This window comes from Scleropages formosus, chromosome 3 (genome assembly GCF_900964775.1).
Source record: "Scleropages formosus chromosome 3, fSclFor1.1, whole genome shotgun sequence".
Lineage (NCBI taxonomy): Eukaryota > Metazoa > Chordata > Actinopteri > Osteoglossiformes > Osteoglossidae > Scleropages > Scleropages formosus.
In genome coordinates this window covers 29590785-29607817 of record NC_041808.1, presented here as the reverse complement: position 1 = coordinate 29607817, position 17033 = coordinate 29590785, and the positions used below count along the sequence as shown (strand labels likewise).

Here is a 17033-nt window from a genome sequence, read left to right as displayed (position 1 = left end):
AAAAATTTCACATTTGATCATGTAAAACAGATCATGTCTCAGCGCAAATGGGACCATCTGTCTTAGTTCCCTCTCATTAAACCTGGAGAGTTCACAGGCAATGATGTCCTTCCTTTGCAGCCGGTACAGATAATTGCATTGTCCTCCATCAGTGCTAACCTTCATAGCACCACTCTCCAGTCCATCTGAAATAGTTAGCTATAGGTGAGACTATGCAGCCTCTGCTCCTTTCAGTTCAGGAGGAGGGTGTTCCCTCAAAATAAAATGCAAACAATGAAAGACAGGAAGTAAGTTTCGAGGGGTTTGGATGCTCTGGATTCAGAGGGGATCCAGATGTCTCCCTCGGAAGAAAAGATTTTGGGTTTTGGTCACCAAATCCACAAAGAGTTAACATGTAAAACAAAGTGTCCCAGTAAAAGATCTTGGACATTGATTTGGTATTCTGAGGAATGTAGGAGCAGTTAAATGGTGTTGTCTCTGCAATCAAATATCAGAGTCATTCCTGCAGGGAAGTGGGTCGAGGGGAATGGCAGCCTGTAGCCGATCAAAGTCCATGTTGTCATCCATATCTAAAACGCACAGCATCTCGCTGGCTTGCTCATGAAACCTCTCAGGGAAGTGAGGTTCTTGGAAGAGTTGGTCCTGAAAGAGCGACTCCTTGCTGACAGCTACCACCGTCCGCTCTTCTGCTGCCCCTCCGTCTCTCCTTCCAGCACCTCCACTATCCTCCTCACAAAAGGCAACCTCATTTTCATAGCAGAATGCACTAGGGGAGTGAGGAGGTATGAGGTGCCGCCTTTTCATGGTGCCTGCAGGAGACACAGAGCGAGATGAAGAGGAGGATGAACGGCCAGCCATCTCACTGAGTTCCTTGGCGCTGCAGTGGGGAGTAGAGTGCACCTCATAGGTCTTGTGGAAGCGGGAGTAGTCCACCTGGTAGCGGTCATGTTCCTCAAATACCACGGGCTCAAACCTCTGGCCCCAGAGGATTTCCTTGGCTAGGTAGGAGCTCCTGGCTTGGGTGGTCATGGCTGTGGCCTCCACCATTCCCTCCAGGATCACCACAATCTCAAAGTCTTCAGTTTCCAGGTCTGCCTTGCTCAGGCCATACAAAGGGCTGTCCTCATCAATCTCATGGATGATGACAAGTGGGGCAACCAGGAAGAGCCGGTCTATCCCCTCATCATAGCCCACATTGAGGTCTGTCTGCTCAAGAGGGATGAACTCCCCCTCTGCTGTGATATATGGCCTGATGAGCTGGGCACGAACATGAGCCTCGACAATATGACTCTTCCGCAGGTTGCCCACACGCCACATCAGGCACAGTTTGCCATCATGAAGGGCAATGACAGCATTCTGGGAGAAGAGCAGAGTTTGATTCCTTTTCTTGGGTCGGGCCATCTTGGCCATGATGGTGCCAATCATGAAAGCGTCAATGATGCAGCCCACAATGGACTGGATCACTACACTCATCACGGCCACAGGGCACTCCTCTGTCACGCACCGGAACCCATAGCCGATGGTGGTCTGAGTCTCAATGGAAAACAAGAAGGCTCCTGTGAAACCCTGAACATGGAGGAGACAAGGAATCCACTCTTTCTGGATGTCTTCTCTTTCACCAACACCCATTCCCAGTCCACCGACATTGTTGCCCCCAAAAGGGGACCTTGCACCTGAGTGCACATCAAAGTCCCCATGTGCCCAGGCAATAGTCCAGAAAACAAGCCCAAAAAACAGCCAGGAGGACAGGAAAGCAGAGGTAAAGATGAGCAGGAGGTATCTCCAGCGAATGTCGACACATGTGGTGAATATATCGGCCAGGTAGCGCTTTGGCTTGTCATCCATGTTGGCGAAGACCACGTTGCACTGACCATTCTTGTTGACAAAGCGGCTGCGTGGGGTTCCCCTCCTGGCAGTCAGGATCCTTCCGTTGTTGTCCATCCTCTGTGTCTCGGATGGAAATCCTCCACTGCCTGCAGCACCTCCACTTGCACTTCCTGCCCCAGAACCCAGGGAGTGCTGGTGACGTGTCAAAGGACTGTGGCCATTGTGGAGCCCAAAAGCGGAGACTTTGATCCCCTCTTCGTCTGTAGATACAATGCTATACCTTTTTATGTAGTATGGGGTGGCAGGATAAGGAGGAGTGTTGAAGAGAAGAAGTGGAGAATAAGGAAAAATTTACTGGACCAGTACACTCAGGACTTGATAAGGAAACAGGAACACAAAGGCAACAACTGCTATCTGATACTGTGCAGTTTAGACAGATAATGTGTGTCATTTCGATCCTTTTCAGTAAAAATTAAAGGGGGCATACACTGTATAATTGGTGACATTTTTGGCTTTCTTTCATCCTCTTTGACCTTCCTTCTTATAACAATTAATGCCTGCAATGTTCACCTGTGTCTTACCTTGCTCTCTCCTCTAGGAGGGATTACTTGAGAAGGTGAAGAGTGTATATGTGTGAGGGATTGCGGCCACTGGGGTTTTAAGGATTATATTTGAGCTCACTGGTTGAGACACACAAAATGTACTGTGGTTCTTACACATAATATTAATAATAATTAATAGTCTCTTTGAGGAAAAGCTGTATGTAATAGTCACATAACTGACAGGCCTTGGATTTCAGTAGTTCATCGTTCAAGTAGTTTTTTTGTATTTTCTGTCATTGCTATAGTCATGGAATGTTTATTACTGACAAACAGACTGGTTTGAGTAAAAATACTGTTCACGTATTATCACATAGTGTGCTTCAGCAATTGCTGTATATTTTTGTTGTTTCTCTCTCATTACCTTCTTTAAAACTGTACTTTAAAATAGAAAGAGAAGTTTATTTCTGCATGTAAATATTTCTTCTAGATTTTTTGTGGCCAGTATTATACTAAGCAGATATATATGTATAGTGCTTCCTGTTTCCTCACCTGTTGACTCGCACCGTTCCCATGGAATCAGTGATTGTCCAATTGGTGGTCTGATGGTGGGATCTAAGACGGACAGCTGAGTTTACAATGTCTACTCATAAAGATTAGGGATCGGCATGGCGACCAGCAACAGTATGTCCCTGGACAGAGGGAGAAAGAAGAGAAAAAGAGAGGGGAAGAGAAAGAGTGTTAAGTCTCATACCCCACAGTATCCAGCTCTCTGTTTACATAAGATTGTAGATATTATTCATTTGAATGCATCATGTTCTGCTTCCAAAAATGTGGAACTGGTTTTAAAAGTGCTTTAATTTTCATGAGCAGTAACATGCTGCGGTAAATTGCACTTAACTGATGTAAAGTTAGAACTTTATAGGTGATTGTGTGTGTTCTTGTTTGAGTGCTTGTGTATGTGTATGATTACTTGCATTTTCTGTCCTGTTGCAGTCTCACTTTCCATTTTACCCATCTGATGAATGTTCCTTAGTCAGCATGTCTTCCTTCACCTCCATGTGCCTTAGAATAACCGCTAATCACCACACACTGCCTTATGGGCCTGGATATCTCAAATTTGGCCATGTGGGGATGCCTTGTGAGTAAAATATATATATATACACACACTCACTCCACTGTGTCTGACCCCAGCTGGCTGCTAGAAATGACAGCAGGGGGATAGAGGCCTCTAAAGCCACTTCATAGAGTCAGTGATGCTGGATTAACTCTACTGGGTACTCGCGTGTTTACAGCGACCATGTGGCCAGAGCAGTTTGTGTGTGTTTCCTTTTGTGTATTTGTGGTTGTGTTTTTGTTTTCATATACTATACCAAGGTACTAAGCTTTAAAAAATGAATGCTGGGGGATGTTCCCACAATACAAAATGCCTGAGTTTAGTCAGCCTTAAAAACAACTGCGAAAACTTGTCTATTATACAGTTTCTTTCTTTGCATTTATTGGGTTGAAATGGGAGCCAGTGTGAAATCCCCTCAGACAGAAACACAAATGTATGTGTTTGTTTATGTGTGCCACTGAAGTGAAAAATTGTGTGATGACTCTGATATTTGTAAAGTTGTAAGCATGAGCACAAATGGATAACACACATAGTTTCAGAAGTGCAAAAGGGCCAGTTCGTGTCAAAGCATTTCCTGAATGAAAAATATGTAAGTAATGACAATATACAAAGTTAATGTTACTTTCTTTTTATCATGTGTTTTATCAAGTAACAGAGCAGGAAAGGTCTAACAGGCTGTATCCCTCCAGGAGACTGTCCAGCACTATGAGATCACGAATCCAGTTATCCCCATTACAACAGCATCACTTCATGTTGGTGCTGTAAGGGTTCTCAACTAGTAGAATCATTCCCACATCCTAAACTACACTGCATTTCAGGATTTAGGTATACAATTCAGAACACAATTTTATACTTGGAAAGCATGAAAAGGGCTTTTAAACAAAACACGTGTGATGCAATGATCTTTTTTAAGTGGAAAACAGTCAGATGATATAACCTATAGAACTTAAATAGGCTTAAATGGTGTCAGCATGTTTCCTGAAATTGTAAGGTACACCGTAAGATATGGACCATCAAAAGACAATAACACTTGCCTTTTTCAACCTTTATTAGTTTTACCTTAGCAGGCAATGTCACATTATAAGGGATGGATTCAGTATTGTTTCCACCCTCAAATCATTGTGTAATTTAAAAAAAAATCCCTCTTATCCTTACATCATAATACCCATAAATCACACAAGCTTCCAGGCTCAAGGTAATTCTGTTCTCTCCTGCGGACACCAAAGCACTGTCTCTGATACTATTTTAATTTCAAGCGCTGGTCAGGCTTAAGTTTTGCTTACAGAAACAGCTGGACACCCCAGTGAGGACTGATTGAAAGATAATAATACTGTCATGACTTTTTCTACCACAGTCAACTCTTGCTATATACTTTGTGTCTTTCAGGAGTGATACCAGCAACATATTAAGGTGATAAAATGTACTGTAGTGCTGTTCCCGCACTGTATAATACCCATTTACAACAATACTCCCAGATTACAGCTAATGCTCTGGTTGATGACTCTGTTTGACTTGCATATTATTCTGACCAGGGCAAACACCAAAACAGAAACACTCCTGTTTATCATGCTAAATTCTGCTTGGCACAACTTGAAAATGGCTCTGTGGTCATAACACGCTCAGCATCGTTCATGTATATGATTTAAATTGCTTATAGGTGTTAGAGTACACTGTTCAGGTCCCCGAGTCCACATACTTTTGGCCTCGTACTCCAATTTATCCTAATCTGCTGTCCAAATATAAAATCAATATTAATTTATGTGCAAAAGTGGTTCTAGAGTCACTGTCCAAAAGGAAACAATTCCCATTTTGTGTACTCTTAGCTTAATGCTTAGCTAACCTTTTGTATTTTTGTAGCAATAAAATAAATCTCTTCTTTGCTTGAAAATTTCTGTGCTAATGTCCATTCAGACAACATTCAGTCCCTCAGCATGCTATTGAACATCTAACTACAATGCAAAGGATCAGACCATGGTAGCAAAATGGCTTTGTTTGTGGTCTAATTAGGCCTGATAATGTTCAAAGTGGCCAAACAAAAACGGAGACAGCAGCGTAGGTGTTGAGAGTTTCTCAGGAACCTTACATTGCTAATGCAAATGCTTATAAGTTATACAAACCACTGCTGAAATAAAAAAACATGTCGGAATACTCCTGTCAATGTATGTAATCTAGTGTCATCACTGACCAGAATCAGAACATGATGACATCAGATGGAGGTAATGACCTCATATGCAGTAAGCTCAGAATTTAGCTGTTTAGTGAAATGTCCCCGTGAACAAAGACAGTACTGACTGTGTTAATTATTAACTAGTGCCGATATATTCAGATGGTTAAGGCAGATGGCTGGAATGGAAGCCCTGTTGTCCAGCCACATCTCGCAGTTTTACATAGATAATATCAGTCAGCTAGCTTTTGTGTTAAGTTTTAGTTTTCTGCCTTATTTCGTATCTATAGCCCTTGAAAACTAATCTTCCACAAGTCTCTGAGTACATTACTTTTACAAAGCACTTACAAATATATAATGTTATGTAACACTTGATCTGATGTAGCAGCTACTTTTTCTGTTCATTTGTGGCCTTTTGTATTCTAAAGAGTTTGCCTCAGAAGCACAACATTCTTTCTCTTGCAGACACCTGAGATTTTGCCTCTAAAAATTAACTGTGGGAAAAATAAACAATCTGGTACCAGAGGAGGGTGACTTACCATCGTTCCTGGACCACCAGGACTCTGACAGGAAACCACTCAGAGCCTCACACTGTTCCTAATGGTATTATTGTGCTTTCTGCTAATTGCCATACCATGGATACTGCATAAATATTTGGCAGTAATTGTTTGAAGTTAGCAGTATCTGTAGGACTTTGTCATGTGTGGGTGTGCTGGAGAGAAGGAGAAAACAGAGGAACTAGAGATGCATTATGGCCAAGGGAAGCAGTGAGGTATACTTGGGAGTGAGTCACAAGGACAAAGATAGGGGTCACATGACCAGATATTAAGTATGACTCAAATGAAAATAACTGTAGAGTCACATTTAACAGCTGATAATCACAGCACACAGGGAAAAGAAAGATTAAGTAAAGTGTGTGTTCTCACGCATTTGACTAGGGAGTTTTAACTGGATAGATAGAAAAAAGTTTGAAGAAGAAATCCAAGAAACATATGTTACACAAGAGCAAGGGCTCCTTAATCGCTTAAGGAAGAAGTTTGTGTGTAAGTGTATGTTTATGGCTGGTAATGCCATCCTAAATTTGGAATCCCTTAAATTACAGATTAATAGTTTCTTAATCTCCAGGCTGCAGTGATATTAAAGTTCTCAATCAAGTAACTTTGTTTAGATAGTCCCTTCAAATCTAAAATTACAGAGAGGGAGTAAGGGAGGGAGGAGTGTAAGGATAGCTAGATTAGACCTATACTTGCCCTCTAACCCTTATCCCATTAGAACAGTGCGGTGTCATGTAGCATTGGTGGCTGTAGCTTACGGTGGGGGTAAAAATGAGCACAATTATTTATGGAATTGAAGGCCGAGTCTGTCAGCGTTCTTTACTTGTTAAACTTTGTGTCTAGGCTATACCGGCTGATAGTGTAGGAGCTCCGCTATAACACGTACCCATAGAAAATGGATGATGCACTAACTACCTTATCCCTCATGAAAGCCGAACCATGAAATAGTGGTGAGCAAAGTGACACGAGGGAGTTGTGTTTTTCCACATGATGGGTGTTTGTGGTGCATAGTGAACTGCACGTTACTGAGATCAGGTAAAAAGAGGAAATTCAGTATATGGAAAAGTTACACGGATTCTACTGTCAGAGTTCCTCATAAAACACTTGCATTAAAACAGGAATATGTTATGTATTTATGTTAAGTATTTATTTATATGTTATGTATTGTGATTTCCCTGACGGCAAACTATGGTGTTCTCACCAGGATCTGGCTTACATTAAGCACTTTTACAATAGTTGTACAGTGTTATAAATATTGACACTTTTTGTTCACGTCCAGATATGTTTACTAGAGTGTCAGTGATATTACTTAATGTTTTGACTTCTGTGAGCAATGAACGCTCTCATCTAGTCTGTTCCTCTAAATTCATATTGTATATAGTTGCTACATCATCAAAGCATCGTTGCTATATCACCAGCGATATCACCTTTCAGAAGCATTAATACAACAAGTTGATCATATACTAGCCACTGACACAGCAAAGAGATGTTTACCATGGAGAAAAACTTCTGATTTTTTTTCGGCACTAGAAAACTCACCAATCTTTGAAAGGCAGAAAATCATCACTAGACCTTCTTATAATATAGGACACCATTAACTGGGCTTTAAAGCTAAATTGGAAATAACAACAGTAAATCTTCTATGAAGTTAAAGCTATATAAAAAATCTATTTATCACATCATATGTCTTACTCACATTCCCTTGCATTTGTATAGAACATACCTGTACATACATATAATGTCTAGTGACTATTTTTTGTATATTGTGTACTTAATATTTTTATCTATTTTTTTATCCTTTATTCGCATATTCTATCTTCTCATCTGTGTCTTGTCACTGTCATTCTGTCTCTGTCACCAAGACAAATTCCTTGTATGTGTGAACATACTTGGCAATAAAGCTCGTTCTGATTCTGAAAATATCCTAAAAACACATAAAAGGTACTGCATATAAAACTACCTTGCACCACTGAATCTGAGGGTTAATGAAGTTTAACCATCAGTTAAAAACTCTGTGGCAAAAACTGAATTTTAATAACCATTTAAACTATTTATGATGAATATCTTTAATATGGCAGTGGTGTATATTTATGATAACAGTATATGTCATTAATGTTATCAAAAAAGGCTTTGAAAAAAACTTTTATTTTGAACTTTTAAATTTATGCTCATCTCCATTCCAGTGGCATTAAGAATATTCTGGTTAAACAGAATGGAGTATGGGAAGATCATCTGAGCAGTACATTTCCCTACTTCACATAGTGATAACCTAAAGAAAGCCTTCACTTCATTTCCAGGCACCTTCTAAATGTTCACATCGGGGAGTCATACAGATTGTCACAAATGCTCCCAAATTACTGTTATGACTGACAGGTATCCTGAATTTGTACATCCACCTACTCTCACAAAAATACCTGTGCTGTTTTTAAACATATGGCTTGAATTTGAATAGACGTTTATTGACAAGACAGTGGTTATGTAATACGTTCACATCACAAACAAAAGCATTTACTATGTTCACAAGGATTATCAAAGAAAAATGTATTGATCAACTTGTTTTTTTCACAGTCAGTTTTGCTTTACTCATTACAATTACACGCACACACACAGTCTGAGACTGTTTGTCCCGAGCGGGGTTGCTGCAAACCAGAGCCTAACCTGGCAACACAGGGCCAAAGGCTGGAGGGGGAGGGGACACACCCAGGATGCAATGCCAGTCTATCACAAGGCACCCCAACAAGGACCCAAACCTCACACCCGCCAGAGAATGGGACCCGGCCAAGCCCGCTGCGCCACCGCAACCCCCCATTGCAGTTGCATTGGTTCTTAAAATGAGTCCTCAGAAATCATTCCTATGGTAATTAACAATGTGCTCCTATATGGACAGTGTTTGAATAGGACATGTTACACATATATAATTTGTGAGCAACAACTTAAAATACTGTAATGCAGGCATCCACAAACTTTCATCTATTAATGATGTCTAATTGGAAGATCTCTGGTAGCTGAACAAATAGATTTTGGGTCTACCCATCACCCTTTCTTTATATCACACCTGGGACATGAGTGATCCAAAGGCAGTTGGTTTACAGTAGTGTAACAAACTGACAAGACACTTTCATCAAAGCGCAATATAGGGTGAACAATACTGCTGTATTAAATTGTTAGTCACACATGTTGACAGATCTTGAATGGTCTGCCTGTAACAAGTGTTTGAAAGTAACAGGCATATTGCCAGCATGACCTGGATCCCAAATTTTGGATTCTTTGATAAATGAGCCTATTCTTCTTGTTGCCATTCAAAGAATACAGGCAGAGCAACTGTGTATAAGTGGGTGGAAAAGGTAATCAGTCAGTCTAATAAAAGAGTAGGTAGTCCCCACCAACCTGTCAGGAGTTTAATATTCTTTGCAGACTTTTACTGCATTCACTTAATAATCTAGGTTTGATTTTCCATCAAATATTCCAGCGAACAGCTTCAATCTTCCACCAGCTCTCTACCAAGAGCCAAATACCAGTACTTAATTCTCAGCGAAAACTCTGAAGCTAGTTAGGAATACTAATTTAGGTTTGTTTACCATTTCAAGAAACAAAATCTGCAATTCTTGAAAATGGTCAAAACTACAATGAATCAGACTTTACGGATGTATTTCATGTATGTCTTGTGTGGACAACAGGCTGAAAAGTTGTCGTGTGGTGTATGTGTAAACGTGTATGCAGGAAAACATAGGCTTGAGTGTGTTAATAGTGCCTTTCCTATTTATACTATGTTCATCTTTGTTGTTTTTACTGGCAACTTAAAAGTTTTAGTGGGTTACAACCCAGTGCTGTCCATGGTGCTGAAACATGAGTAAAACTAGAATGAGAGGCAGAAGTCCCTCTGTCTATACCACTTTTGTTAGTCCTTGTACTGTAACTTGAGCTCTGATGAGCTTTTGGTCACCATGAGAACTGCTCAATCACTGCTCCTCATGACCAGCTGATGACAGTCTTCATTGGTCCTCAGATCCCAGACACGTGGTACCAAATCTCTTTATGCCTTTACATAGATTTACCAAGTATAGGTATCGCTGAATACATGGAATACTGTTGAGTGTGTCTGATCGCCTTTGCTTCTTATAACTACCCTTAGAAAGTTATTAGAAACTATTTCACCAAAAAATACCAAGGGGAAAAAAATCCATCAGTCCAAACAGTGTTCGGCATGTGTTTAGTTGTGGTCTGTATAAATCAAATTCTTTACAACTATCCTTGTTTTCCTGAATGATATATTCTTAGCTGTGGCTGAGCAAATAATAAACACACTCTTTCAGTAATTTGTGCAATAAATTGATTTAAATAAATGGATCCACTGATTCATTCCCTATATGATAACCATGTGCCTTTAAATGTAATAGAGCAGGATAGGGACACTGCCGATAAAGCCTCACTGCTCCTACATGTGGGTTTGGACTTTGGTTCAAACTCAGCTGTGTCCGTGCAGAGTTTTCATGTTCTCTTTGTGTTCTCATGGCTTCCCTCCCACAGTCTAAAGACATGTGTTTCAGCTGAATTATGAAATCTAAATTGTCCTTAATGTGTGAATGTGTCATCTTGCTTTGCTGTGCAGGTGGGTAAATACTTGTAAGTAGCTTAGTAGAGCGTATTTAGCATTGTGAGTCGGCTTGGATAAAGGTGTCCGCTAAATGCAATTTTTAAGTTGTGGTAACTCATTTTACATGAATTCTGAACTGTTTTCACATCCAGGTTCTAAACTTCTTTTGGTCAAGTGTTGCAAGGACCAAAAACATTAGAAGTAGTACTCAACAGAGTTATATACAAGTTTGTGGAGCACAGGTTTGTTTGGACCCTAAAGGATACATCCCCATGTCCTGCCTGTGTTGTTACTGCATGAAAAAGCCACCCCATTTAGGTACCTGTATGATCTGTTCTTTTTGTTATTGTTTTTCTTTATCTGTTTTTGATGCTAAGGAAATATATCATTTCTTATGTTGGAAAGTGTCTGTAAAGTAGGTCCTGTCACTGTTGTCCTCCATGCAGTTGATGGTTGACAGATACTACATCCACACGTATCGATTATTAGAAATGTATCAATTAAACACCATTGTACTTTCGGACAGCAGATGGAGGAGGGTTTAGACTGCTTTTCTAATCTTCAGGTTGTCAGTTTGAATGCTCAGCCCTGCTCTGCGTAGCTCCATGGAGCTCAGGACTTGGAATGGATGCACCGTGGACACCTGGCCTGCGCTATAAATGGCTCATTTACTGCACCGTGTTCTTCGATAAAGGCGTCAGATGACAATAATATTGCAAATAATGCCTGGCTTTCTGAAAGTGCTGTCGATATTGCGATGTTTTATTAAAACAAGAGCGACGGCCGGGCTCCAGCAGACTGACACATCCATCCATCGAAACATTCACTGATGGGTCCGGACCCACACTCCTCCCTCTGCTACTTTTACTTTTTTACTCACATTTTCTTTACTTCCTTCTGTTTTCTCTGATTTCTCTCTCTCTTTCCACCTCATTCTTCTGCTGTTTCCTTTTCTTGCTGCTCTCCTTGAGAAGTTCTTTCACTTCATCTTCATTCTTCTTATATTTTCCCTCAGACTAATTATTAATTCCCCATCGCTCCGTTGTATGACTCCTGTAGTACAGGCTGTACTGTTATAATATACCGTCGACGCATCTTCAGGAGACGCCTAGTAACTAGTTCATCGTGTACTTTTGGGTTAATTTTCCCGCTGGAGCTGCATTTCTCACGTCAGTGTGAACTCTTTAAAACATGCGGCCACTCAGACTCACTACTAGGAGAAGCGAATGAAAAGTGTCGCAAATGTTTGTGTCGCCGAAGCGCGCGCGAAGGGAACAGCAGTTCGCCTCAGTCCGCCTCAAATTCGCCTCAGTTCGTCTCAAATTCGCCTCAGTTCGTCTCAAATTCGCCTCAGTTCGCCTCAGTGCGGCACACAGCAGCACAGGCGCTTGTTCGTGCGCTCGAAACGCGGGTTCCTTCACACACTGTACGTCAAAGTTAGTGATGGAAAAACCTTTTTAGGAAGGAAAAAGCACTTAAAGCGAGAAGCAGCTTTTTTTCCTGGACAAACAAAGAGAAAAAAAAAGCAAAACAAGTGCGCTTACCTCTCTTTTGCCAAAAACAGTTTCTCCACAGCTTGGGTGGGCTTTTAATTGCAGGTTATCGTTTGTATCCTTTCTGTAACAAATATTCAGAGTCTATAACTTCACTGCACATGTCATGCAAAATCCGACTCCAGTTAGAAGAACATCGTGTCTCGAGCCATCATGTTGCCCCTCTCGGCTAAGATTTCCCCGGAGCGTCGAAGAAAGTCCCCTTTTACCCCAAACTTCCCTCCCTACTGGCTCCGTTTACTCTTTATTTTCATCCTCTTCTCCTTTTCCCCAAAATTCTTTCCTATCCTTCGACACCTCCTACCTCCAGTTCTTCTTTCACACTGTAATCCCTCCTGTCGCGCGCGCTCTCCTGCAGGGCGCGCGCACCTGATACTGAACGTGTTCTTGAAGCGCGCGCGCGCGCGCGTGTGTGTGTGAGTGTGAGTGTGCGTGAGTGAGAGAGAGGGCGGGAGAGCCTGTCAGCTTCACTGAGTCTGTCTTTGACTACATGTGTACATCACTTGTTGCGGTGCTGTTTGATTTCCTACTGTCTGTGATTGTGCTCTTGGGCATTAGGCACCTTGGCCCTTGCTGATTGTCTCCAGTTTCATATCCGTTCTGAGACAGATGGTGGCCTGTTCTATGTAACACTGTTTGTTTCATGAAAATGTTTTTGAATGAATACTTTTAAGCGTTCTGTTCTAAAAAATACATATTTCTGGTTATTTATATTTTTATGATGATCATTATTGTTACTTTTAATTCCTTTCCAATACTTTTATCAGAAACAACTTTCAGCATTTGGCCTGACACCAGCTGGCAGTGGGACTTAAATCAAAACCCTTCAGGTTTTAGGTCCATGTTCTTAACACTACGCTACCCATCACCCTACATGGCAGTGCATGTCATAACCATAATCATCAGTCATAATCATCACCCTATATGGCAGCCAGTACGTCCATGTTTATGTGCACATCTGTGCGTTGGGCGGTGTGGTGGCACAGCAAGTGGCACTGCTGTCTCACAGCACCTGTGTGGTGCAAGAGGATGTGGGTTCAATCCTTGCTCAGTCTGTGTAGAGTTTGCATATTCTCCTTGTGTTTGCATTGGTTTCCTCCTGCAGTCCAAAGACCTGCTGTTCAGGTTTCCCCATAGTGTGTGAGTGACAGAGAGAGTGTGTTCCACTCATGTATGGATGAGGGACCCATTGTAAGTAGTGTCTAGCAGTGTAAGTCACCTTGGTGAATAAGGTGTGTGAGCTGATAACACTGCATAGAGTTTGTTGAAAGTTGCTTTGGAGAAAAGTGTCTTCTAATAGGCATGTGACATTTTTTTTTTCACCTTAGTAAAGTATTCTCATGTCTTAAGTCATTGAGCTTCCAAATGCATAAAGGGAGACAAACCACTTAAAGGTTTGACTCTGACTCACTCTGTGTAGAACTTGCATGTTCTCTCAGGGTGTCTGTGGGTTTCCTTTGCGTGCTCCCATTTCCTCCCACAGTCCAAAAGACATGCAGGTCAGGTGGATTGGTGATGCTAAATTGCCCTTAATGTGTGTATGTGGAGGGGGTGCGGTGGCGCAGTGGGTTGGACCGCTGTCCTGTTCTTCGGTGGGTCTGGGGTTCGAGTCCCGCTTGGGGTGCCTTGCGACGGACTGGCGTCCCGTCCTGGGTGTGTCCCCTCCCCTTCTGGCCTTACGCCCTGGGTTGCCGGGTTAGGCTCCGGTTCCCCGTGACCCCGTATGGGACAAGCGGTTCTGAAAATGTGTGTGTGTGTGTGTGTGTGTGTGTGTGTGTGTGTGTGTGTGTGTGTGTGTGTGTGTGTGTGTGTTTGCCCTGTGATGGATAGGTGTCCCGTCCAGTGTGTATCCCGTCAGCCTTGTGCCCGGTCATTCCAGGATAGGCTCCAGACCTCCATGACCCTGACAAGTGTTTAAAGAACATGAATGGATGGATAAACAACTCTAGACACACAGTCTGAAACTGCTCGTCCCGAGGGGAGGAGGGTCACGGCAACCCAGAGCCTAACCCGGTAACACAGGGCGCAAGGCTGGAGGGAACACACCCAGGACAGAATGTCAGTCCATGGCAAGATACCCCAAGCAGGACTTGAATCCCAGACCCATCAAAGAGCAGGACCTAGCCAAACCCACTGCATCACCATGCCCCCTTAAACAACTCTAGCTTCTTATTAAAACAGATTTAAACTGATGATGGGTCAGTACATTCATGCAGGAGGAAGAAGCCAGGACAAAAAATTATTTTGATCCACCTGAATGTGGCGGATAGACATTTGAGAAGGATGCGGTAAAATCCTGTAACATGTCCTGAATAAAGTCTGAGGAAATCTTTAAAACTTTATTCTTAAATGACATAAGTATGACACACAGTGGGAAAGGTCTGGAATGGAGGCCTTGGGAAATTTTTGGTTCTGAGGTGCCACAAAGTGAGATGCGGGGCTTAGGAATAATACTGGCAAATCCTGGCACACTGTTAAGGCAGGGTAATGGGAAAGTCCGATAGCAGTTCAGGGTTAGACACAGAGATGAGGGGCACAGCCAGCAGTCGACTGACAGACCAGGGACAGCATTTCAGTCACACAGGGAGTTTATACCTGGAGTAGAAAAAAAAGAGGGGAAAGAAGAAAAAGAGACTAGAACTTCTCTCAATTCCAAATGCATTGTTTCTTAGCATTACTCTTGATGTGTGAGTGTCCTGCAATGGACAGGTGTATCTTGCTTCACTCCTGGATTTGGATCTGGATTACTGTGACCTGGACAGAATGAAAAAGATTGAAAATAGATTAATGGAACTAAAGCAAAAAAAAACTTTAAAATACTCACAGTAAGTGAGGTTTGCTTGAGACTTTCATGTCTGCAGCTATGTCTCCTTCTCTCAATGTAATGCATAAATTGTACTTTTGCTGAGATGTACGTCACTTTGGACAAAAGTGTCTGCTAAATGAATAAATGTAAATGTAAATGAGGGTGTGTATGTGTGTGAGACAGTTGAGCAGATTTTAAGGTTTATCATGAGACGTTAACGCCAATACAAAGAATATGGGTAGTTGGAGGTGGAAGTGGAGGGAGGAGGTCAAGGGCTGGAGACAGTGGTCATCCCTAGACAGGCCAGTCTCCCAGGTGAAAGGATGACCCAGGCCTACCTGCGCATTTATTAATAGCGCCTAATCTGCCTGAGTGTGAGATTAGTTCCCATGACCTTTCGACTGGCACACCTTGATAAGGGCATCGGTCAGTGCTGCACCTGTGCATTTCCAGCTCTATTTCTCGCGCACCCCGTGTTGCCAAGCAACCCCCCCAACATTCCTGGTGCTTTTCCTCTTCTGCTCTTTTTATTGAAAGAGTGAACAGATAAAGGTTTAAAGTGCGATATTTGTCACTGCAACTTCTATCTTTCCAAAAAAGCATGTGATGCCCACTTCATAGCACTCAGCAGCACTAACTGGTAAGATCTCATGCTTTTCAGATTTTTTTTACCTAAAACTAATGCAGCCACCAACCAGCTTTCATCATATAAGCTTTCCAAACCTGCATGGACCACTGCTACAGCACTAGCATGGTGCAAATCATTTCAGAGGTTAATTCTGGGGCAAATCATGTACTCAGGGGTGTATTCCCACAGTTATAAATTTATTTACACAGTGCATTCAGTCTGGTTTAACTGTGGAACAAAGTGTATGATTTAATATAATGAGCAGCAGCTGAAAGCATAATGAAAGCACAAAAATAATTTTGAGAAACTATGTACAAACTATTTGCATCAAGACAAAACAAACAAAATACAATATGGGATCAGAATCAAGTTATAAAATTAAACAAAACAAATACTGTTAAATAGGAGTGAAGAAAAAACATATCAGAAGTTGTGACGTTACACAGGAATAAATACACCAAGAAGGGACATGTGCAATAATCAACAAGTCTAAAGTTGAACAATGTGGGCCTCAACCGGGTCTATAATGGAGAGAGGAAGAAATTGGATGAGAAACTGCTTGAGTACTAGTAGCAAATGTATGATAATGAAGAAGGGACAAAACACAAACACATGCAAAGAGATAATGGAAGGGTCAGCTGTACCAATATTTTCCATCCCTGTTAACCTTGAAGCCACATGTTATTTGTATTACATTTAAATTTATATTTATTCATTTAGCAGATGCTTTTCTCCAAAGCGACATACATCTCGGAGATGCTCACGTGCTATCCCTATATTGATTGCATGCTTCAGTTAGGGCAGGCAGATGCTAACCTGTGCAGAGGTCTCAAAAGCCAAGACTCCTTTTGAATACTGTGGATAAGCCAGGAACTAGCGCTAGGACACTGGTGAAGATTTTCTATTTGGCACAGTAAGTGAAAGTGCCACAGAGCGACGGAGGTGACACGTGCCAACATCTTATGATGCCAACAGAGCATGGAAACAGGAATCTGGGGGGGGGGATCAAAGGCTGTGGGTAGGACAAAGTGAGAGGGTGATTAATTTTGGAAAGTATGTCAGGTATTTAATAGGTTTGAGCCGTAACTCATGGTCCAAGGAGAGAAAGGAAGTTGCAGTGAACATTAGAGTGATCTAAAGAGAATCTAGGAGAAGTGTGGAGATTGCAACCTACAGTACACAAGAAGTACTAAACGACATCTGTCTTGCATTGGAGACAGGTACTTGTAGCTGAAGACAGGCTAGAAGTGA

General features: G+C 41.8%; 1 protein-coding gene across 1 annotated transcript; it reads right to left on the bottom strand.

The window, feature by feature from the left end:
• Positions 1 to 470: 470 nt before the first annotated feature.
• Positions 471 to 12359, bottom strand: LOC108926145 (inward rectifier potassium channel 4-like). Its single transcript, XM_018738675.1, has 3 exons — positions 12340 to 12359; positions 2919 to 3058; positions 471 to 2107 (listed from the first exon to the last, which is right to left on the bottom strand). The coding sequence occupies exons 2-3, from the start codon at positions 2939 to 2941 to the stop codon at positions 484 to 486; spliced, it is 1647 nt and encodes a 548-aa protein (XP_018594191.1). The 5' UTR covers positions 2942 to 3058; positions 12340 to 12359; the 3' UTR covers positions 471 to 483.
• Positions 12360 to 17033: the final 4674 nt, after the last annotated feature.